General features: G+C 41.6%; 1 protein-coding gene across 2 annotated transcripts in view; it reads left to right on the forward strand.

Moving 5' to 3' along the window:
- TGFBR1 (transforming growth factor beta receptor 1) overlaps positions 1 to 25,341 on the forward strand; it is a 76,058-nt gene that overhangs the window by 33,229 nt on the left and 17,488 nt on the right. The window contains exons 2-6 of one of the 2 annotated variants that reach the window (XM_043891244.1): positions 4,942 to 5,187; positions 8,208 to 8,450; positions 13,614 to 13,844; positions 18,753 to 18,920; positions 21,644 to 21,800. In XM_043891244.1, the coding sequence (XP_043747179.1) occupies positions 4,942 to 5,187; positions 8,208 to 8,450; positions 13,614 to 13,844; positions 18,753 to 18,920; positions 21,644 to 21,800 (1,045 nt within the window). The remainder of the gene's footprint in view (positions 1 to 4,941; positions 5,188 to 8,207; positions 8,451 to 13,613; positions 13,845 to 18,752; positions 18,921 to 21,643; positions 21,801 to 25,341) is intronic. The other variant, XM_043891245.1, reaches the window with a different exon arrangement.

The raw sequence follows: 25,341 nt of genomic DNA on the forward strand, positions 1-25,341 counted from the left end.
GGTTCATCTGCCTGTTCTAAATCCAGTTTGTACATCTGTAAGTTCTCGGTTCACATACTGCTGAAGTCCTAGCCTAAAGGATTTTGAGCACAGTCTTGCTGGCATGTGAAATGAGTGCAACTGTATGGTAATTTGGACGTTGTTTGGCATTGCCTTTCTTTGGGATTGGAATGAAAACTAACCTGTGGCCACTGCTGAGTTTTCCAAATTTGCTGGCATATTGAGTGCAGCTCTTTAATAGCATCATCTTTCAGGATTTGAAATGGCTCAGCTGGAATTCCATCACCTCCACTAGCTTTGTTCATAGTGATGCTTCCTACGGCCCACGTGACTTCACACTCCAGGCTGTCTGGCTCTGGGTGAGTGACCACACCGCCGCCGCCGTCTGGGTGACCGCACCGCCGCCGCCGCCGCCGCCGTCTGGGTGACCACGCCGACGCCGCCGTCGTCTGGGTGATCACACCGCCGCCGCCGTCTGGGTGATCGCGCCGCCGTCGTCGTCTGGGTGATCGCGCCGCCGTCGTCGTCTGGGTGATCGCGCCGCCGTCATCTGGGTGATCACACCGCCGTCGTCATCTGGGTGATCGCACCGCCGTCATCTGGGTCGTGAGGATCTTTTTCGTGCAGCTCTCCTGTGTGTTCTTGCCGCCTCTTCATCTCTTCTGCTTCAGTTAGGTCCTTGCTGTTTTTGTCTTTTACTGTGCCCATCTTTGCATGAAATGTTCCCTTAGTATCTCTAGTTTTCTTAAAGAGATCTCTAGCCTTTCCCATTCTGTTGTTTTCCTCCATTTCTTTGCATCGATCACTTAGGAAGGCTTTCTTATCTCTCCTTGGTCTGGAGCTTTTCATTCAGTTGGGTATATCTTTCCCTTTCTCTTGTTGCTGTTCGCTTCTCTTCTCTTCACAGCTATTCACAGCTATTTGGAAGGCCTCAGACAACCACTTTGTCTTCTTGTGTTTTCTTTTTCTTGGGGATGGTTTTGGTCGCCACTTCTGTACAATGTTATGAATCTCTGTCCATGGTTCTTCAGGCACTCTCTCTCCCAGATCTAGTCCCTTGAATCCATTTATCACCTCCACTGTAAAACCATAAGGGATTTGATTTAGGTTATACCTGAATGGCCTAGTGGTTTTCTATACGTTTTTCAATTTGAGCCTGAATTTAGCAATAAGGAGCTGATGATCTGAGTCACAGTCAGTTCCAGGACTTGTTTTTGCTGACTGTATAGAGCCTCTCCATCTTCGGCTGTGAAGAATATAATCAGTCTGATTTTGCTACTGACCACCTGGTGATGTCCATGTGTAGAGTCGTCCCGTGTGTTGTTGGAAGAGAGTGTTAGCTATCACCAGATGTGTTCTCTTGGCAAAACTCTGTTAGCCTTTGCCCTGCTTCATTTTGTACTCCAAGGCCAAACTTGCCTGATATTCCAGGTATCTCTTGACTTCCTACTTTTCATTCCAGATGAAAAGGACATCTCTTTTTTGGCGTTAGTTTTAGGAGGTCTTGTCGGTCTTCATAGAATCGTTCAACTTCAGCTTCTTCAGCCTTAGCAGCTGGGGCATAGACTTGGTTTACTATGATACTGAATGATTTGCCTTGGAAACGAACTGAGATCATTCTGTCATTTTTGAGATTGCAACCAACTGCATTTCAGACTCTCTTTGTTGACTATGAGGCCTACTCCAAAGGAACTCTTGCCCACAGTTGTGGATAGAATGGTCATCTGAATTTAATTTGCCTATTCCCGTCCATTTTAGTTCACTGATTCTTAAAATGTTGATGTTCATTCTTGCCATCTCCTGTTTGACCACGTCCAGTTTACCTTAATTCATGGACCTAACATTCCAGGTTCCTGTGCAGAATTGTTCTTACAGCATCAGACTTAACTTTCACCACCAGGTGCAGCTACAACTGAGCTTCGTTTCTGCTTTGGCTCAGCCTCTTCGTTCTTTCTGCAGCGATTTTTCCATTCTTACCCAGTATTGTACTGAATAGCTACCGACCCGGGACATTCATCTTTCAGTGTCATATCTTTTTGCCTATCCATACTGACTGTTCATTATTCATCTTAAGAGTATGTTTTAAATAAATATATTAAAAAAATTTTTGTACACAATTTTAGACTCTCCTTCTTCTCCCAACATATTTGTGACCTCCTGTTTCGGAAACATTTCTTTGGCAAGAAAAGAATATATATATATATTTGGCTGTGTAGAAGAGCATGTGGAATCTCGGCTCCTCGACCAGGGATTGAACCTGTACCCCCTCTATGGCAGCATCGAGTCTTAACCACTGGACCATCAGGGAAGTCCCTGGCAAATGTTTTTCTGATTGCTCTCACGAGTTCAGGATTCAAAGATGGGAAAACAAAACAAATTTTAAAAACCTCCATTCTTAATTTAATGAGAGACACTTTAACAGCAAACTATAAATAGACTTGTGCTAACCTAAACGTATATAGAGAGAGCTGTGAAAAAAAAATTGAAAGGAGTCACCCAGTTGTCTTATGGGTAAGGAGAGGTTTAGAGCACATCATGGAAAAGATCTTGTTTGAATAGGATCGTAAAATATGAGAGGGTGGGTTTAAACTAGGCAGGGAGATAGGATCTGTAAAGATCAAGGTCATGAAATATATGAACATGATAATGATGAGAAGTCTGTGACTCTGGATGGCATTTGTAATGTGAACAGTAAGTTGGAACTCCACGGTAGAAGTTAGACCCACTGTTTCACTCTTGTTTCATATACTCTGAGGGAGCCATGAAGATATTAGAACAGGGGGACTATTCGTGACAGTATTTTTATATATAGAAATTACCACACTGTATTGTAATGTTCTGCCTCACTGATCCATTGGAGCTCTTCAAGGGCTATGACCATGAATTATTAATCTTTGTATACTAAACTTCCGGTAGAGTAACTGATAAAGCTAATGCTTAGAAAACATTGGTTGAATGACTAATCATGAGTAAACAGGATTCGGAAGAATGATGACGGTCTTCTGTGGTGGTGGTTTTAAATTTTCGTGGGTGACAGACCACTTTGTAGTTCTGTTGAAAATGTAAATACATACAACATTTGGCCTACAATTTCATGGGATTCGTGTATTCCTGAAGCCAGTCTGTGGATTCCTGGTTCAGAATCCTTCCTTAGGAAATTACACCCAGGGAGCCTACAATCACCACCAAACCTCACCATGAATAAACGACTGTCTCTTTCAACAGTCTTTAAATGTTAGATCTTTCTTGTACTTTTCTTGAATTATCTTCATGCTTGGGAGGATTTAGTTCAAAGAGCTGAACTATCTATGAAGAAAGAAAAGAACTTTTATAATGACTAAGTTAAAACTTTGCTGGTCTGTAAAGATAATAAAGCATGCTTAATTAAGCCAGCAGCCAAGAAGCAGCAGCTAGAGGTGATGCTGATGGTCCCTGAGTTTGGATTTAACAAGTGAGGTAGGGGTCCTCAAGACCTTCCTCAGGCTTGATGATTTACTAGAAGGACTCATAGGACCCAGAAAAGCTGTTAATACTCATGGTTTTTATTTATTACAATGGAAAGATATATTAAAATCATCCAAAGGAAAAGGGAAGGCCCATGGGGAAGAGTCCAGGAGAAACCAAGGGCCGGCTTCCAGATGTCCTCTCCCAGTGCAGCATCACCGTGTGCTCAGAACTTACTCAGGGACGGCAGCACGCGGGAGTGTTGCCAGCCAGCGAAGTTCCCTGGAGCCTTGGTGTCCAGGGGCTCGGTCACAAAGGCTCAGTCACATAGCACTCTTATGAGGGAGGGTATTTCAGGGTGTCAGAGCTCATCTCCCAGGAGCTGGCCAAGGACCAGTCCTGAAGACAAGCCTTTCTTGAGGACGTGCGAGGTTTGAGCAGCTTGGACTTGCTGAGTGAACCCTTTCCCGCACGCCAGATTAGCTGTTGAGAGTAGCTAGCTTTCTTCTGGCCTGCCTGTCTGCCCAGCCACTGTTCTAGTTACAGCAGGCCTCCCTGGCCTCACCGCAGATGGCCATTCTGCAAACCTGGACACTTCCCTTTCCCGATGTGTAATTGGACTCAAGGATGTATCTGTGCTTCTCATGAGAACACAGTGATCTCCCACTCATTTCACGGTTTTTGAATGTTGTGTACCAAGCTTAGTTCTAGATGTAGATTTACAGAATCTGCCCTCAAGAACCTTAGAGTTTCATGAGGGAAAGGAGAAGATGGTTCCGGTAAGCAGTGTGTGAATGCTTTGGGGAACACTTAAGCTTGTTGGCAAGCTTAGTGAAGGGTTCTGTGTGTATGGGAAGGTGTTGATTATAACTAGAAGACTTCCCTTAAGGAATTACTCTTCAAGTTGAGCCATAAAGATCAAATAGATAAAAGTGGGCATGAGGCAAGTGTTTCTCCAGTTATTTCTATAGCCAGTTGCCTTTGTGGTTGGAGCACATGTCTTGTTACCTTGCTTATGAGAAAGTACTCTAATCCTGATGGGAAGATACATGTCTTTTTTGGAGTTTGCACAGGAGAAGGGAATGTCTGGCTCAATACAAATCTGTTTCCATTACTCTATTACCATAAGCTTACCCTGAGATTTCCAACCTACAGTGAGGAGGAGGTAGGATTTTCATACTGTGCTCCCCAGTGGAGGGAATATATGAATCCCTAATTTTGGACTGATAAGAATAAGTATAACCTTTGTAAATTTCAGTGTACTGCATTTTAAATGGGAGGACAAATGCTTGCCTTGCACAGATAAAATTGCAAGTAACAGTTTTTCTCTACTTGGAAGCCAAAAAGGTTTAGGAAAAAAATCTGGGTCCAAATTTCAACATGTACCTGTATAATTAGAATCAGGAATGTTTCAATATTAGTACAGAGATGATGGGATAATTTAAAATTGTAACCTTGACAATTTTCTCTGATAGGATCTTTTTTCTTTTTTTCCAGCGTTACAGTGTTTCTGCCACCTTTGTACGAAAGACAATTTTACTTGTGTCACGGATGGGCTTTGCTTCGTCTCTGTCACAGAGACCACAGACAAAGTCATCCATAACAGCATGTGCATAGCTGAGATTGACCTCATTCCACGAGACAGGCCATTTGTGTGTGCACCGTCTTCAAAGACCGGGCATGTGACTACAACGTATTGCTGCAATCAGGACCACTGCAACAAAATCGAGCTCCCGACCGTCGGTGAGTGCGTGAGGTTTGTTTTTTTCTTGACACTATAAGAAAAGCTCTTAGACGATCCCCGTTTATTCAGTTTAGAGGCAGAATGTAACGAGTCCATCCTAGCAGAGTCATGAGCGCAGCCAGAATTCTCACTCCTGGGTGTGTTGCTTGAGAAGGTGGTGCCGAGATAGACTTTCTCCGAGGTCTGTCGTGCCTAAAAGAGTAGTGGGCACTTTTAGAGAATCCTCACACAGGCCGCCACAGCAGTAGATCCTGAGAGTGTCCCTACTTGCATAATGCTCCAGCCTTTGAAAGCAGTCAGTAATGGACGGGGAATGGAGAGCAACTCAACAATCCAGACACCTTCACTTGTGATTTCACCTTGCTTTATGATCTTTATGTATACATTATTCCATGTGATTTCTCGGTTTTTGGTCCCTCACCATAGTTCACGTTTTAAAATGTCCTAGGAGAGCCAGAAATTAGAAAACTTCATAAACAGGATTGGAGTAGAGATTCTGGTAAGGATGCTCGTCTGAGCTCAGGTGTCTAACCCTGCCGTCACTTTTCCCGGTGGGCCCCTGGGGGCTCAGACGGTAAAGAGTCTGCCTGCAGGGTGGGGTTCCCAGGTTCCATCCCTGGGTTGAGAAGATCCCCTGGAGAAGGAACTGGCAGCCCACTCCAGTCTTCTGGCCTGGAGAACCCCATGGACAGAGGAGCCTGGCGGGCCATGAGGTCACAAGGAATCAGACATGACTGAGCGACTATGTGATGTGATACGATGGTCTGTCACTTTTCCCAAATAGCTACTATAATAAAGGAATACAGGATTGAGGAAAAGCTGTATTAGTGCTAGGGGAATTCATGGAAGAAGTGTCACCTACATGCACGCAGAGTCGTCAGAAACTCTGCAGTTGATAGTGCAGATGATGACAGTCTAGTCAAGAACTGACTACCTGTAGGCGAAGAAGTAGGTGAAGCAGCTGCGCGCAGAAGCCCAGCAGCGCTTTCAGCTGAGAGGCTGGCGCGAGGCTGGGCTGCCGGGGCCGACCCTCGGTTCTCCTTCAGGGAGCGCCGCGCTCGGTGCTCAGAGGCGCAGACCCCGGCGCGCAGTGTCCACTCAGAGGCGGTTTAGGCGTCTACTAGTTAAAGCAGGAAGCACTGCTGGAGCCCCGAGGAAAGGGCCAGCCCTGCCAGTCGCGGAGCAGGCAGGCCTCCACCTGGTTCACGTGATGACAGCAAAGCAGAACCAGATCTTCAGCACAAAGAAGGTCCTTGTGGCAAAGCTCTGTCAGACCGTAATCTTTCTGACTTTTATATAGTTATTTGCAACTCTAATGTGACGAAGAGAAGAATGATTTCAGAATTTCCCATTTTTGTTGTTTGAAATGGCTTGAAATATCAGAATGGAGACTCACAAAACCTTATGAAGAACTCACTTTATTTCTAATGCTAAAATACACAGATCTGTCATTCCCAGGTCCCTGATAATCAGACAGCAAATGATTTTACCAAATGGAAAGATTCCATGGTTCAAAAGAAGTGAACTGAACTGGATAAATGAGAGTATATGTCATCCTATGAAATAGACTTACCACATGATAGGGAAGAACTCTGAGAGAGTCCAAGGTCTGTTTTCAGTAGTTCACAGTGAAATGAGAACATTTCACAGTGGTTAAAGATTGCTTTCAGATGAAAAGCTCAATTGATAAATTATTTAAAAAAATGCAATATTGAAAGTGAACAGCAGACTGGATACTATTTTATAATCAAGTGTGAGACAAGCTTAAGGCAAGACAAGCTTGAGAAATTCTGTTACAATTCAGAAAAAAGACAGTTGGTGAGCAAATTAAGAGATACAGAGGACAGATCTAGATGATCCAATGTGCTTACTGTAAAACCAGAAAAAGGCAAAAAGGACAGACAAAAGAGAGAATACTATGTAAAATTAATGAAGAATTACTTAACCAAATATATATAATGAAAAATCCATCAATTTTCAAGAATAAAGGAAAAGTGTACACATTCAGCACAAGTGAACACTGATTACCTATAAAAGGAAAAAGTTCAAATTATTATGTTTTTTTAAAAAAATACCAGGAGGCAATGAAATATCATTATATTGCTTGTTACCCAAATTCTTCAGATGAGCCAAGATTTTTCCTGTGTAAAGGCAGCAGCCAACTTCAGATAATCAAGTATTCAGTGTGTATGCACTCATGTACTCCTTCTGAAAGATAGGATTCGTTATAAGAAATCAGTCCAATAAAGATCTCAACATGATAAAGATGTGATGTGAAGGAAATGGTGGTGGGCCATGAACCAGTAAGTGTCAGAATGAATGCCTAAAGAGTTATAATTAATGTGTTTCTGAAGCAATGCAAATTAAGTTGTTAATTGTTAAATTATAAAAAATGATCTTGAATTAAAAGGCTCAGTGATTAAAATAAACTGGAAAGTATACACGTGCAAACTCTATTAAAAAACGGTATATTTTTGCATGGAAAAAAAATTGGTGGAGATATATAGATACACAGAACATGCAAAGATGAATTTTAGGGGGATTGTGAGGCTGTAGATAAATTTAACTTTTGCTCATCTGTATTTATACTTTTTAATTTTTTTCTTGCTATGAGCATATATACTGGCCTTGGAATAAGAAGATAAGCCAAACTGCTTTTTTAAGAAAAGAAAAGACAGTGACTCAAGAAATATTTAATGAGAGTTGTTCCAGATTATCGGTTCTCCTGTTAGTAATCTGAGAGAGATGGGAGGTGGGGAGGTGGGTGTACAATGTTTGCAGTACCCGGCCTTGTTGTTTAGGCTCACTACAGAGAGACTAAGTGGATGTTGACAGAGCTAGTGATCGTAAAAGGGGAGCCAGTGGGAGAAGATGAAGTGCTTCACTTGCTATGGGTTTGAGCTCCATGAGCTGCTGTCATGAGGCTGTGACTAACGGTAGTGACCAGCTGCAGGAAATGAGGAGGATCAGGAAACTGTGGACGCCGCCTATAGTGTTACTGTTGTTGATTTCATTTGAGGCCCTTTTACAGGAAAGCCGTCCTCTGGCCTTGGTCCCGTGGAACTGGCAGCGGTCATCGCTGGGCCCGTCTGCTTTGTCTGCATCTCACTCATGCTGATGGTCTACATCTGCCACAACCGCACCGTCATCCACCACCGAGTGCCGAACGAAGAGGACCCCTCGCTGGATCGCCCTTTTATTTCAGAGGGCACGACGCTAAAAGATTTAATTTACGACATGACAACGTCGGGTTCTGGATCAGGTAATGTGTTTCTTTTTCCTAAAATGTCTTTTTAAAATTAACTGTATTTATTAGTTGGTTAAGCCAGTTGGCTAAATTTGTAAAAATTTGGGCTAGTGTGAATACTACCCCAGGTTTGAACCTTAATATAGGTCTTTAAGCTAGGTTTATATCTGACTGTGGCTAGTTTAGGAAGGACAAATTAGAAGTGACTGACTTGTCAACATTTCATCAGTAAGTCACCTTCACATTTGTGTAAATTTCAAAGCATTCTCACCTTCTCATGACTGTGCAAGATAAAAAGGATAAGAACAGTTATTCTTCTGTAGCTGAGGCTGAAGTTCAAAGATGTTCAAATAATCTGCAGTTACCCATTCTCTTCAGGACTGTTTAGCAGCTTTATTTTTATATTTGAAAGCAGGTGTGACAGAGAGTGTGTTTGAAATTGTGAAGGCTATTTGCTTTTTTAACAAGAAATTGCTGTCTTTGGCTCGGGCCTATTTCTTGTTGTTGTTTTTATTAAATGAAAGAATTTTTTGTCATTTTCTCCCTTAAGAAAATGCCTGACCACCTTGTTATTTAATACAGCTTTATGGATCCATGGCCCTTCTGATATTTGCTTTTCTCAGTTTGTTGATTTATGTAGGATCAGAAATAGATTACCCAATTGCCTGAAGCAGATTAACTTCAAATAAGGGCTAGATTCATGGATACAAAGATTTAAATATATATATATAATGAAAATTTCACAAATTATATAATCAAGTGATTAAAGGAACTTTAAAGCAAAAATTATGACTAGGGGAAGCATATGGCTCTGAAGCATAAAATCACAGATACCAAAAAAGTTCACAAAGTGAAAAATGCTTTATTTCAAGGGAATCGAGGTATATTTTAAGGGATGTATATGTATATATGTTCATTCATTTAAGTATGAAGAAACTGATTTCATGACCTGAAGTTTTCTTCTGTAGAATTTGACCATAAATATTCCATAAGTTCTGTCTATGCATACAGGCTTACGAAGGAGCCCAGGTCTCTTAAGGCAGCCTTGTAGGGATTCCTGGGACTCCTGTGAGGAGGGAAGCAATTAGAAGCTGGATTAGAAAGAGCAGCCTTAGTTCTGAAGATGTGGTAGAAATGGTGGAGGAGTGGCCAGAGATTATTTTACGGCTTCCCTGGGGTTCCCCTTTGATTCTGAGTTAAAGGGTTCTCAAAGAATATCTGGCTCATTCCAGGAGTTATCCTGGAACAACAAAATATCTTAAGCAATGACCAAAGTCACGGAAAACTAGGGTGGCTTCAGATCATGTGGAGTATTAATCCCTTGGACCTGCCCTCTTGTGGCCAAACTTGAACCCGAGGGAGTCAGAGCCGTGCACGTCACCTGGCAGGGTTGTGTATCTGGCCTCAAGGGGAGCCAGTCTTCCTAAATGGTTAAAAGAAATTGCTGTCTGGATGGCAGTTGATTTCTAAATAAGAATATATTTACCTTTTAAGATACAGATATGAAGTAAAGAATGGAATGGTTCTTTTTCCACTTTATCTATATTTCTAGGTCTGTCAGGGACCCAGCTCCACTGAAAGCGTCTTTCCTTTTATGCCTCCTCCTGCCATGTAGAAACTTGTCTGCACTGTTTGCCAGCTCTGTGGCTTTGGGTCGTTCGCTGATGTCTCATGCTGGAGTTATTTCATCTTTAAAATGAAAATAGTGAATCCTGCCTTGTATACGTCATTGAGTTTGTTGTGAGATTCAAATGAAATGGTGTGTTTGTGTGAAAGCTCTGAAGCACTTGGTGGATTGTAAAGTTTTAGCCAAATGACAGGTGTTACTCTTACTGAAAAGGTATTTGGGAAAAAAAGCTGACATACAATTATGAATTTGCTGCATTTTACAAAAAAGCTTTAGTTTAAGGCCTCTTTCCCTGTCATAGTTTATTCTGTGCTGAATGACTTCCAGATTTATCCAGACAGAAACTATCTTCTGTTGAATGATAGCAGAAAGTGCTTTTTCTCTTATTTATTATAAAGCCTGAATGCCACTTCATGAATGGAACTCATGCCTCTGAGTAAGTCTAATATATATGAATAATACCCTTTTTCCTCAAAGACTGAAAGAACTAAAAGGTAAAACAACATTTTATGTTATGAATTCAAATGTTTGTTACTTAGCACCATATTTGAGGACGGGCCCTGTCGCTCTCTTTCAGAGACTGTACTTTTTAACTTTGGAATTGCGGGAGACACTAGAGAGCTGGGTTCTGTACCAACTTAAAGCTAACCTCATCCCTGTTGCGTGAATCTGAATCGTAGGTTGTGCATGTGCTTATTTAAGCAGTCATTAGATTGAAAAGTGTGTGTGGACATGCATATGGGTATGTCAGTTTTTGAGAATGTGAGTCTCTTAACCCAGTGTTTATTATGCCTTGTTCACGCTTATGATCTCTTTAATGTATGCATATTGTTATGGTCTTATTTCCATTGTTCACTGCATGTGAAGGTGCTTGGACCATGCATTTTTCCCTGTTGTAGCTTCCTCTCAAGCAGTTCTGAAAGGTACAGAAGTAAAGCAGAGAACATTGAGATCTAACTTAGGCCTGTTAATTTTTGTCTTTACAAGAAAACTATTACTTTTTTTTTTAATGCTCAGATACTCATGTGGGTTGTGGTAACCAAATACAGAAAATATGATAAATATTGACTTTCCCTGATAGCTCAGTTGGTAAAGAATCCACCTGCAATGCAGGAGACCCAGGTTCAATCCATGGGTTGGAAAGATGCCCCGGAGAAGGAAAAGGCTAGCCACTCCAGTATTCTGGCCTAGAGAATTCCATGGACTGTATAGTCCACGGGGTCGCAAAGAGTCTGACACGACGCAGGGACTCTGATGCTTGACTTTGTATTCTGGTTCTGCCTCTGTCAGTGGTGAAGCGGAAGACAGACTTCTCCTTGTCCTCTTAGCCTTTCTTGACTGTACCATTTACACGCGTCTTGAACGTGTCAGGTGTTTCCAGACTTCCCATTTGCTATTCCCCTTTCTTTTTGGCTTCCTTGGTGGCTGGGTTAGATCCCTGGGTTGGTTAGATCCCTGGAGAAGGAAATGGCAACCCACTCCAGTATTCTTGCCTGAAGAATCCCATGGATGGAGGAGCCTGGTGGGATACAGTCCACGGGGTCGCAAAGAGTTGGACACGACTAAGCGACTTCACTTTAACTTTCTTTTTTGTTCCTTGCCCTTCTAACTTCAAGATCAGCCTCCTGAAAGGAACCTTATTTTCTGTGTGTTTTTAATATTTATTAATACATAAATAAATAAAACCCTGGTGGCTCAGATGGTAAAGAATCCGCCTGCAATGCGGGAAGCCCAGGTTTGATCCCTAGGCCGGGAAGATTGCCTGGAGGAGGGCGTGGCAGCCCACTCCCGTATTCTTGCCTGGAGAATCTCCATGGACAGAGGAGCTACATTCCCTGTGGGCTACGGCCCTGCAGTCGCAGAGTCCGACACGGCTGAGCGACTGGGCACAGCACAGGGGATCGTGGCCGCGCTGGGCCTTCGCGGCCGCACGCCGGCTTTCTCTGGCGGCAGCAGGCGGGGCGCTCTTCACTGCAGTGGCTTCTCTAGTTGCGAGCGCAGGCTCTGGGTGCACGGGCTTCGGTCATCGTGGTGCGTGGGCCTCGCTGCCCAGCAGCAGGTGGCATCTTCTTGGACCAGGGGATCAAACTGGTGTCCCTGGCATCCGCAGGCTGATTCTTACTGCTGGACCCCCAGTGAAGTCCCTGAGATGAACTCTGACGTATCCTTGCCATCCTTGTAAGTGCGTGGTGTGGCCCGGTTCAAAGGCTTTAGTGTCTGCTGTATGTACTGACAGTGCGTTAGTGTCCACTGTAAACAACATAGTTAGGAACTGGTTATTCATAATACAGATGAGCTCCTTCATTTAATTTCTGCAGGTTTATTTTTAACCAGCAGTTTCCTTGTAAAGACAACTGTTTACAATTAGACTGCTAACTACTTTGCAGGAAGTAGGGGGCAGATGGGTAGAACAAGGGAAAAGACCTATTTGAGAAGCTTAAAGATGAAAAGAGACAAAGATTTAATGTTTGTATTTATAAGCATTTCGCACTGGAAACCAAAGAGAGCAGATAATTGCATTTGCCTCCATTGGGTTAACTGGATCTAGCAGGCAACTCAGCGCAGCTTACGTGTGACACAGATTTACGCACATTAGACGGTAGACAGTGCAGAGCGTGAGGCGCACGGTGGTTTAATGGCCAGTGCCGGTATAATTTAAGGTGAGTTAGTCCGTGAGCTATTAAGTGAATTAGCATAGTGTTACTTAAATTTTATAGGTAGTTAAATACTTTTATATAAATTAAGTGTGGTAAAATATTAAACTCTATGTTAAAATAAAGCAAGTTCTTTTGGTGAGAAAACTGCCAACATCTCATCACCAAGGTAAGTCACTTGTCATCATTCTTTGAGATGTTAGAGCTGTGTGGGGAGCCAGTCCCTAGCACATAAGTGAGTAAACTGCCTGTCCTGAGATGGTTTCTGTGACCATTTTTAAAGTCAGACCATAATTCACTTCTCTTGGTTTTGGTGTTTACATACTTTTCCCCTCCCATTCTTAAAACTTACCAGACTCATCTTTCTGAAGTAAGACTTTTAAATCATTTCTTCCTGTCCGTGGCCCCTTTTCAGAAATGTCTGCCAGTCCCTCTTCCCCTAGGCTCTTCTCTGGGCATCTTGAGCTTGGCGTTCAGTACGCCTCACATTCTGACGCAGCTTCCCTGTTCTGCTATTTTACTACACACGTCCCCGTTCTGCTTATCTAAGCTGGTTCCCTAAACGTGTATCTTCCATTTCCTTCCTTCTGCTTTTGCTTGTATATTCCTCCTACCTAAACACCTTACCTTCTCTTCTTCTTTAGTCCTATCCCTTCTGTAAACCACAGTCTAAATTCAGCTTATCTTTTAAAGCCTACCTTGACTCTTAGGCAGGAGTTTCTGGATCCTTTTATTAATTTCCTTTTTATCATGAATTATTGATTTCACAAATTTACTCTGTATTTCCTCAGTGAGATTTTAAGTTACTAAACCTTTCTGGGTCATCTTTAACACCTATCCTGGTTTAGAAACACATACTGATATTTTATATTGAATGCTGTTTGTTTTGATCCTTAGGTTTACCATTGCTTGTTCAGAGAACAATTGCGAGAACTATTGTGTTACAAGAAAGTATTGGCAAAGGTCGTTTTGGAGAAGTTTGGCGAGGGAAATGGAGAGGAGAAGAAGTTGCTGTTAAAATATTCTCCTCTAGAGAAGAACGTTCATGGTTCCGTGAAGCAGAGATTTATCAGACTGTCATGTTACGTCACGAAAACATCTTGGGATTTATAGCAGCAGACAATAAAGGTCGGTGACATTTGCTTCTCCTGTGAGTGTGACAAAATATATTTTAATTCCTTCTACACATAAGACTATTAAACACTGTCATATTTGATGAGAAATGGATATTTGTCATATTGGTTAGACCTATTAAGTAAAACAGAATACATTAGAAGCCTTTAGAAACAGGAACTTCTAAAAGATTTTCTTGATTCTTGACATGTTCCTAAACCTCTAATTACTTCATAAAGTATAAAGAGCTATTTAAAAAGACAAAAAGTGAAACTATATGCTTTTGTTAATTTGGTTCTGGGAAGTTAGATATTGAATATAGTCATAACAGAGAAAAAAAATTCATCAGCTCTAGTTGCCCAGAGTTCTGAGATAGACTAGAGCTCAGATATGTTTCGTTTTAATCTCTTCCTGACCATTAGGGCATTCTAGTATTTCCTAATGAGCTTATTTATAGGGAGAATAAAAATAACTTCTCAACTGTATTCTGTGTTTAAATTTCTAGGGCTAAATAGATTAGTCTTTTAAGTAAACTCAGAGAAATGGTTTCTCTAAAACTGCCTTGGTAACCATGTGGATGAACCCTGTCTTGCCTGTGGTGCACGGGTGACTGAGGCCAGGGGTCAGATCAGATGCTGAAGCAAGTGAGGAAGCCATGTGCGTAGACAGTCAGGATGAGCAGTGACTGAAAAGTCACTTCAGACTGTACTTACTTTTTGGCTTCAGTTATTATAGCAGTGCCCACAATCCCTGCCTTTATAGCTTTTGTCAGAGACTTGTATTAAACTCAACTCTCATCATACTTGCTTTGAATCAAATGTATTTCCTAGCATTGCTATTTTTTTTTTTTTTAGAAAAATGCTTTCATTCTTTTTTAAAGGCCATAACCATAGTCATCTTTTTACTCTTCTCCCTTCCCCTTTTCTTCAACAATATTTATTTCTTCAAAATGTTAATAGTGTTTAATTTTAATTGGTGTTCATGGGTGATTTTGATTTTTCTTGTTGTTTCTCTGTATTTTCAAATTTATTTACAATGAACATTACTTTTTTAAAACTTTTATTTATAGAAAATTCCAGTATACAGAAAAGTAGAGAATAGGGTAGTAGATTCCCATTACCCAGCTTCAAAAATTATCAATTCATTGCAAATCATATTTGAGTTCTGATTCCATCTACTCTGCCCCCTTTGAATTATTTGAAGCTAATCCCAGCAATACATCTTTTCACTATGAATATTTTGCATAAATATTCATATTTTATTTTGCATAAATAGATTGCATAAATATTTTGAATAAAGTTTGCAACTTTAGATTATAGGGCATCTTTTTTTATGAAACATGACCATACTACCATTGTCAGTTTAAAAGATGCCATCAAATATCTAGTCAGTTTCATATTTCTGCAATTGTCTACTTATTGGTTATTCACTTTAGGATCCATTGCATTTGGTTGATATTTTTCTTAAGTCCTTTAAAAACACTAGGGTTCCCCTTTGTCTTTTTTTTTTCTTCTTGCAGTTTATTTGTTAAACTGGATTGTTTGTCCTATAGAGCTTATCATATTCTAGATTTGCTAATTGAATTCATACAGTATCTCTGAACTTGCTCCTTGTATAATTTGAAAACTGGTAGTTAAAATTAGAAAGTGAATCTGATTATTTTATTGGTTTTCTGACTGAAAATGTTATATACTTTCTCCATAATTGTATTGTTTCTATTGCACCTCATCAGGAGGCATATATATGTGATTATCTACTTTTTGTGACCTAGGGGTGATGGTGGATGTAAGCAGCTGTTGTCAGTAGATACTACCAACTTGGTATTTATTTAATTTAAAAACAAAACAGACAAAACCAGTACTCGTAGTCTGACCAAGTCCTTAGTTTTCATTTTCTTCTTTCTTAGACACCATTTTGCTTCTTCCCCAATGCTTTAAAACAGTCTTTATTATTAATGTATTCTGTGACTATGGAGTTTTGTAAATTTTTTTTATTGAAGGATAACTGCTTTACAGAATTTTGTTTTCTGTCAAATCTGAACCTGAATCAGCCACAGGCACACATACATCCCCTCCTTCTGAACCTCCCTCCCCGTCCCCCCCAGACTGACAGAGCCGTTCGTGTCCTGAGCCACAGGGCAGATTCCCGTGGCGCTCTGCTTTACAGATGGTGGTGCAAGTTTGCGTGTTACTCTTCCCATACATCTCACCCTCTCCTCCCCTCTCCCCATGTCCGTAAGTCTGTTCTCTAACCTGTTTCTCCACTGCTGCCCTGTAAATAAATTCTTCAGTACCATTTTTCTAGATTCTGTATATGTGTTAGAATACGATATTTATCTTTTCTCTGACTCACTTCACTCTGTGTAATAGGTTCTAGGTTTATCCATCTCATCAGAACTGACTCAAATGCATTCCTTTCTATGGCTGAGTAATATTCCATTGTGTATATGTACCACTACTTCTTTTTTTTTTTTTTACCACTACTTCTTTATCCATTCATCTGTTAATGGACCTCTAGGTTGCTTCCTTGTTCTAGCTGTTGTAAATAGCATTGCAGTGAACAAGGAGATACATGTATCTTTTTCAATTTTGGTTTCCTCGGGGTATATTCCTAGGAGTGGGATTGCTGGGTCATATGGTGGTTTTATTCCTAGCTTTTTAAGGAATCTCCATACCGTCTTCCATAGTGACTGTGTCAATTTACATTCCCACCAACAGTGCAAGAGCCTTCCCTTTTCTCCACACCCTCTCCAGCATTTATTGTTTGCAGACTTTTTGATGAGGGCCATTCTGACTGGTGTGAGGTGATGCCTCATTGTGGTTTTGATTTGCATTTCTCTAATAATGAGCGATGTTGAGCATCTTTTCACGTGTTTGTTAGCCATCTGTATGTCTTCTTTGGAGAAATGTCTGTTTAGGTCTTTTTCCCACTTCTGATTGATTGGGTGAGTTTATTTCCTAATAGGTGCTTTTGTGTTCTGAAACCCTTCGTAACTCATATGACAGCTCTAACTCTACAGATAGTAATTTCTCCCTCCAAGAACTCGCCCACATTTTTGGTTTCAAGTTCAGGGGTGGCAGTGACTGTGAAAGGTGCAGTCTGAGGCTCGGTCTAGGCTGCTACAGGCCGATTGGCTGCTCGAGCAGCCGCCAAGCTGGGGCTGCCACCTAGCGGTCACCGTGGCGAGTGGCGACCCCGTGGCTCTTCCCTCTTCTTTCTCTGTCAGGGGTCAACGGCTCTGCCTAGAACCTAGGCCTGCCCGCCCCCCCGCCCCCCACCTTCCCCTCCAGCCCCCTCTCCCCTTTTCCTTTTAGGAGGAGGAAAATATTTAGTTAATTCCAACTCAGACAACCCTTTATGTGGGCACAGCCTCTAGTATATCCTTCCACCTCTTGTCAGTTACCTCAGAAAATCTCCCGGTCTCCATCATACTGTGTTCCGAATTTATTTCTTGTGTTTGTGAACCTTCCAGAATTCAGCTATGGTTAATAATCATGCATATGTACTTAGTGATATACCTGTATCAACGAAAAAGAAAGGTACAAGTTTGAACAGAATCAGTTTATGAAGTTTATGAACGAACTTACAAAGAACTAGTATCATGAATATCTAAATCCTTTCGAAATACTCAGCAATCTCCTCCAGAATCTTCTGAAAACATTAATTCCTTAATTGCTTCTAATCAGAGTTGCTGTCTTTCAAGTAACAACCTTCAAAATAAGAAAGTGTTTTATGTCACTTTGAGTATCTTTTGTTATACAACTAACAGGGAAGTTCTTGTGTGCCATGCTAAATGCTTTTAAAAAATTTATCCTATTTTTAAAATCTTCTTAGTGGTCTTGAAAAGTTAAAGTATTCTTGTAGTGTAAAAGAGGAAACAAAGGCTCACTGGTTAAGAAGTTTCTTAACCAGTCTAAGGTCACGTAGTCAGTAACGGCCAGGCCCTGGATTCCAACCCAGGTCAGAATGACTCCAAGTGAAGCATCTTTTACTGAAATGCCCTGCCTCCTAGTATTGTTGTAATACTGTTTTGCTATCATGATTTTGTGAAATATATGGTTCTCCAGCTACTTGTGGGTTAAATGGACTTTCGTGGACCAGCCTAGCCGAGAAGCCCAGCCAGAACCTTTACCATGGCTCCTGAGGGAAATCACATTTTCATTTCACATGTCGGTTTACAGTTAATTGAACTTTTGGAAAAAGGCACATTCCTAGCTGGTGAGGTTTAAAACGACCTTGTGTAAAATTAAATTCATTCCCAGCCTTTTCCCCTCCGACATTTTCAGTTCCTCTCTCAGCTTCCCCATGTGTCAGTGACACTACTGTTTGATAGCTTTCTAAGCTGGGGGCCTTGGAGTTGTAGTAATCTCACTTGGCTTCTTGGTGAACGGTATACACAGTCTGTCACTAAAGCCTGCATTTCTCATTTAAGGTCACGTTCATTTGTCCCATAATATTCCATTCCCACTGTGGCCGTGCTAGGCTCCAGGTATCTCTCTTCTTCCTCCTCCCTCGTTGTTTCCCTCCCAGCTCCCAGGAGCAATCACTGAACCTGGACCAGGCATTCTTCTGTGTATTAGAGAGTCCATCCCTGCTACTGCTTGTGTGGACTGAGGTCACTCTCTTTACACTATGATTCTTTGTCTCTTGAATGGACTAGTTGTCTTTGCCTCAATCTCAAGAATAGGGGACTTAATTTAAGGACCTAAAGGATATAAACATAAATGTATAAGAGAACTGAAAATAAATGAAAATATATGAAGAAGAAAAGCAAGAAAACATGAAAGAAATCTATACAAATGTAAGGTACCAATGTGTTGCAGTTGTGTGATTCAGGACTGAGAGTAAAAAGTGATCATGTTTGAATAGATACATCATAAATGTTCTATAGCCTATCTGAAATATTGTTTTTCTACTTGGCAGACAATGGCACATGGACTCAGCTCTGGTTGGTGTCAGATTATCATGAGCATGGATCCCTTTTTGATTATTTGAACAGATACACAGTTACTGTGGAAGGAATGATAAAACTTGCCCTGTCCACAGCAAGTGGACTTGCCCATCTTCACATGGAGATAGTTGGTACCCAAGGTAACTCAAAGCAGTCCTGTTATTTAAGCTTTTAAATTCCCATGGGTCTAATGTCTTTTCAGAAAATTTTTGCAAGAAGTCAGCCGCAGTGGAAATGTTTAAAATGAGTTTTTATATGAGAATATTTTAGCTTTCTGTTGAAAATCTAACGTAGAGTTAGGAATCTAGGAATTTGATTAGAGATTCTCTAGTCGTTATAACAATACTGGTATTTTGGTACATTCTTAAAAGCAGTGTTTAGTCTTGTGATTTTTGAGGATCTTGATTTTGGAATTTATCTATAGTACCAAACGAAATGTGAAAACGCTCTGTAACATCCAACATGCTACATAAATGTTATCTGACCATCTGATGATTGTGTTTGACTCTAGGACAAGGGGACTGCATGAGTTAGTGCTGTGCTGTGTCAGGTGTCAGAGGCCAGGCCAGTCTCTGCTCCAATGGTTGTCCACTTGCTGACCCCAGACCGGCTTTACTATATACGTCACACATGCGGTTTCACTAGTTCAGCCAGCCCCGTCTTTGCAAAGTCATTGTTGATTACAATGGCTTTATTGAGTTATAATTCACATTCTATGTCACATGCAATAAACTAGAAAATTCTTAAAGAGATGGGAATACCAGACCACCTTACCTATCTCCCTAGAAACCTGTACGCAAGTCAGGAAGCAACAGTTAGAACTGGACACGAAACAAAATAGACTTCAAAAACAACAGGTTCAAACTGGGAAAGGAGTGCAGCAAGGCTGTATATTGCCACCCTGCTTATTTAATTTATATGCAGAGTACATCATGTGAAATACTAGGCTGGATGAATCACAAGCTGGATCAAGACTGCTAGAAGAAATATCAACAAACTCAGAATGATGGTAATGATAGAAAGTGAAGAGTAACTAAAGAGCCTCTTGATAAAGGTGAAAGACAAGGGTGAAAAAGCTGGCTTAAAAGTCAACATTCAAAAAAGGAAGATCATGGCATCCAGTTACATCACTTCATGACAAATAGAAAGGGAAAAAGTGAAAGCAGTGACAGATTTTTTCTTGGGGTCCAAAGTCACTGTGGACAGTGACTGCAGCCATGAAATTGAGACACTTGCTCCTTGGAAGGAAAGCGATGGCAGACCTAGACAGCGTATTAAAAAGCGGAGACATCACTTTGCTGAGAGAGGTCTGTGTAGTCAAAGCTGTGGTTTTCCAGTAGTCATGTATGAATATGAGAGTTGGACCATAAAGAAGGCTGAGCGCTGAAGAATTGATGGTTTCAATCTGTGGTGCTGGAGAAGACTCTTGAGAATCCCCAGGACTGCAAGGAGATCAAACCAGTCAGTCCTAAAACAAAACTCAGAATATTCATTCGAAGGACTGATGCTGAAGATCCAGTACTTTGACCACCTGGTGCAAAGAGCCAACTCATTGCAAAAGACCCTGATGCTGGGAAAAACTGAAGACAAAAGGAAAGGGGGTGGCAGAGAATGAGATGGTTAGATGGCATCACCAACTCCATGGACATGAGTTTGAGCAAACTCCAGGAGATAGTGAAGGACAGGGGAGCCTGGCCTGTTCCAGTCCACAGGGTCGCAGAGAGTCAGACATGACTTGGTGACTGAACAACAACAAATTGAGTTGTATTTCACATACTATATACAGTTTACCCATTTGGTGTACAAATCAGTGGTTTTTAGTATCATCAGTTTTGTCTAGCTATCACCACATTTTAAGAACATTCAAGAACATTTTCATCACCTCAAAAGAACCCTGTGGTTCTTAGCAGTCACTCCCCATGTCCCTCTAAGCTCTCTAGCCCTAGGCAACCTTTAATTTACTTTCCATCTATTGTTCAGTCACTACGTCGTGTCTGACTCTTTATGACCATCTATAGATTTGCTTATTCTGGACTTAGTGTATGGAATCATACAATATGTGTCTTTTATAACTAGCTGCTTTCTCAGTATAGTTTCAAGGTTTATCCATGTTGCAGCACTATCAGAAATTCATTCCCTTTTATGTCCAAGCAATATTTCATTATATGGATTTACCATATTTTGGGTATCCATTCATCAGTGATGGACATTTGTTGTTTCCACTTCGGGCTGTTATGAATAATGCTGCTGTGAACACTGATGTACAAGTTTTAGTGTGGATATGGTTCCATCATCTTGGGTATATGCTTGGAGGTGAAGTTACTGGATCAGACAGTAACTAATGATTTGTGAAACTTGCCAGACGTTTTTTTTTTCCCAAAGGGCCTGTACTATTTTATTGTACATTCCCACCAGCAGCCTCTGAGGGTTCCAAGTTTTACACAGTGTAATTATTTTATAATAGCACTTTTTCTAGTATTTAGTATTAAAGGCATTACACATTTAATGAATATATTGCAGCTGATAGGCAAAAGAGGTGATGTAGATTTTTGGTTCTTGGACTGGAATATTAGTACCTAGGAGTCCTATAAAAAAAGATTCACAGGGTATCAACAAACTAGTATCTTTAACCCCCTGAGTTTTGAGTGTTAGACTTATATTTTTTGAACAAGATCTGTTTCCTTTGAAATGTAATTTCATCGACTTCTTGTGCGCTGATTGATGTATGGTGGTTTAGTAAGGGCCCGGGTATTGCAGTGATGGGGGTGAAATACTTCAGACACTGGGATGGGAGGACCTAAAGGGGAGATTTGTGATTGGTATCACCCTTTAAGTGACCATGTTTAACTTTCTTTTTCTTTAGGAAAACCAGCGATAGCTCATAGGGATTTGAAATCAAAGAATATCTTGGTAAAGAAGAATGGAACGTGCTGTATTGCAGACTTGGGATTGGCAGTAAGGCACGATTCGGCCACAGATACCATCGACATTGCTCCAAACCACAGAGTGGGAACAAAAAGGTACACTCATCACAGAGTGAACATGGCTATTTTTATGTTCTGAAGTTGACTTCGTTTCCTTCTCAGTTCTAGATACATAACTTTTCTGAAACTCAAACCTTGTACTTTATTAGGTTGCTCACAGGTAGAAGATCTCATGGTCTTGCCTGCTCTGAAATCATGGTCAGCTAACTTACAAAGGTTACTGCTGATGAAAGGTAGCCTTTCCAGAAAATACTACCATTAGTTATGTTATCATAAGAGTAGTTAATACTTATGGGGTACCTGCTGTGTACCAGTCATTTTAATGTGTCTCTTATGTATGTTACATCATGTAATGTTCTCTTCAGATGTTGTGCTGTAGTTAGCCCAACTGTTTTTATATTTTTATTTCCTAAAAACATAGCTTTATCTCTTCAAACTTTCACAAGTGCTGTGTCCCTACCCTTTTGGGCACCCGGGACTCATTGTTTTGAAGATGATTTTTCCAAGGACCAGGGGTGGGGAAGATGGTTTCAGGATGATTCAAGCACCTTACATTTACTGTGCACTTTATTTTTAATGTAATGCTGCCACTGATCTGACAGGAAGTACCAGTTTGTGGGCCCAGCCTCTGTCCTAGAGCATATACGTCCCCTCCTGTTTCCTTACCTTGTACTCCATCTCCCTTGCCCAGAGGAATCTTTTTCTGGACTGCTGGATGTCCTTGTCAGGCACCCACATTGCATGCTAAATCTGGACCACTTAGCACATGATAACTGTTCACTGGTCTGTATATTCCCAGCGTCCATCACAGTGCCTAGAACATAGTAGGTCCTCAATAAGTATTTGTTGAATCTATGAGTACTCCCCTGGTAGCTCAGTCAGTAAACAATCTGCCTATTATGTGGGAGACCCAGGTTTGATTCTTGCGTCAGGAAGATCCTCTGGAGAAGGGAATGGTAACCCACTCCAGAATTCTTGCCTGGAAAACCCCACGGACAGAGGAGCCTGGTGGGCTACAGTCCATGGGGTCACAGAGAGTCGGACGTGACTGTGTGACTAAGACACACGAGTACTCAAAGAGCCCAGGCAGGTAAGGATCACTGCCCTCAGCTCACCGATGAGGAACCAGCTTGTGCAGGTTACTGTGGCCGGCCAGCCTCACGGGTGGAAAGCTGAGGAGCTGAGAGCTGAACCTGGGTCTTTCTGACCCAAAACACTTTGCTGGACTTGAACAGAGCTGAGCTTTATTCTATCTCAGCTGTATTTATGGATTCAGTGGGGACGCTCAGATCTCCTGACTCAGGGTTCCAGGCAGTGGTTGCTGCTGGTCTGTGTGAGTCCTAATCTGTAACCTTGGTAGGATGTTTGAAACCTCAGAACTGTGCAATGTGGGATCAATAAGGACTGACATTCATTTTTGTCTATTTTGTTCCCTGGAGTATGTCCTTGCCTTTCCTTTTCTCCTGTTTTAGTGAGAAGACTTCTAGACTGAAATACATAGTCCCTGCATAGCACACAGCAAAGCAGGTGGTGTATAGTAGGACGCCTAGGATGTGGGTCATTGGGAACAAAGATCATAAGGCAAAGAGCATAAAATGGCTGTTGCAGCTTTTCATGGGATTTGGAGTAAACCACTGGAGATATTTATTTTTCTTGAGTCTAATATGATCTCAGTTATGTGCGGAGGCTCAGGCTTCAGAAATCAGACCTGACGGGGTCTGGGATGGGATGTGCATCCTGAAGGGTTAGAGTCTGATGTGACCGCATCTGAGGGTGTACGCAGTGGAAGCCTGGGCTGCCTTAGAGGCCAGGCGCCGTGTGTGAGGGCCGTTTTCCCCTGCGTTAGCAGGACAGCAGGACACCACCTCCAGGAACAGGAACACCAGGACCAGGTATCTGCATACCCTTTGTCAAAGGGGTAACGACCAGTATGCCGAGGAGAGAGGCGACAGGCGCCCACACCAAGACAGCCCTTGTACCACAACTACTAAACCCACACAAGGTGCACGGGGCTCCCACCTGTAAACAGTCCTCAGAGACCATCCAGACAACTGTTTCTCCTAAACTCACAAGGTGATGCTGTGGAAGTGCTGCACTCAATATGCCAGCAAATTTGGAAAACTCAGCAGTGGCCACAGGACTGGAAAAGGTCCGTTTTCATTCCAATCCCAAAGAAAGGCAATGCCAAAGAATGCTCAGACTACCGTACAATTGCACTCATCTCACATGCTAGCAAAGTAATGCTCAAAATTCTCCAAGTCAGGTTCAGCAATATGTGAATCATGAACTTCCAGATGTTCAAGCTGGATTTAGAAAAGGCAGAGGACCCAGAGATCAAATTGCCAACATCTGTTTGATCATCAGAAAAGCAAGAGAATTCCAGAAAAACATCTACTTCTGCTTTATTGACTACACCAAAGCCTTTGACTGTATGGATCATAACAAACTGGAAAATTCTGAAAGAGATGGGAATACCAGACCACCTGACCTGCCTCCTGAGAAATCTGTATGCAGGTCAAGAAGCAACAGTTAGAACTGGACATGGAACAACAGACTGGTTCCAAATCAGGAAAGGAGTACGTCAAAGCTGTATATTGTCACCCTGCTTATTTAACTTATATGCAGAGTACATCATGCAAAATGCCAGGCTGGATGAAGCACAAGCTGGAATCAAGATTGCTGGGAGAGATATCAATAACCTCAGATACGCAGATGACACCACCCTTATGGCAGAAAGCTAAGAACTAAAGAACCTCTTGGTGAAAGTGAAAGAAGACAGTGAAAAAGTTGGTTTAAAACAACATTCAGAAAACTAAGATCATGGCATCTGGTTCCATCACTTCATGGCAAATGGATGGGGAAACAATGGAAACAGTGAGAGACTTTTTCTTGGGCTCCAAAATCACTGCAGATGGCGACTGAAGCCATGAAATTAAAAGATGCTTGCTCCCTGGAAGGAAAGCTATGACCAACCTAGACAGCATATTAAAAAGGAGAGACATCACTTTGTCAACAAAGGTCCATCTAGTCAAGGCTGTGGTTTTTCCAGTAGTCACGTTGGACTATAAAGAAAGCTGAGTGCTGAAGAATTGATGCTTTTGAACTATGTTATTGGAGAAGACTCTTGAGAGTCCTTTGGACAGCAAGGATATCCAACTGGTCCATCCTAAAGGAAATCAGTCCTGAATGTTCATTGGAAGGACTGATGTTGAAGCTGAAACTCCAATATTTTGGCCACCTGATGGGAAGAACTGACTCACTAGAAAAGACCCTGATGCTGGGAAAGATTGAAGGTGGGAGGAGACGGGACAACAGATGATGAGATGGCTGGATGGCATCACCGACTCAATGGACATGAGTTTGATTAAGCTCCAGGAGTTGGTAATGACAGGGAAGCCTGGAATGTGCAGTCCATGGGGTTGCAAAGAGTCAGACATGATGAGCAACTGAACTGAAACTCACAGAAGAGAAATATAAGTACAATGAAGAAGCAGAGGAACCACTCCCAGTTGAAAGACCAAGAGAATTCCCTTGAAAGGGCAATGAAACAGACCTCTTCAGTCTAGTAGGCACTGAT

The sequence above is a fragment of the Cervus elaphus genome, chromosome 29 (genome assembly GCF_910594005.1).
Source record: "Cervus elaphus chromosome 29, mCerEla1.1, whole genome shotgun sequence".
Taxonomy (NCBI): Eukaryota; Metazoa; Chordata; class Mammalia; order Artiodactyla; family Cervidae; genus Cervus; species Cervus elaphus.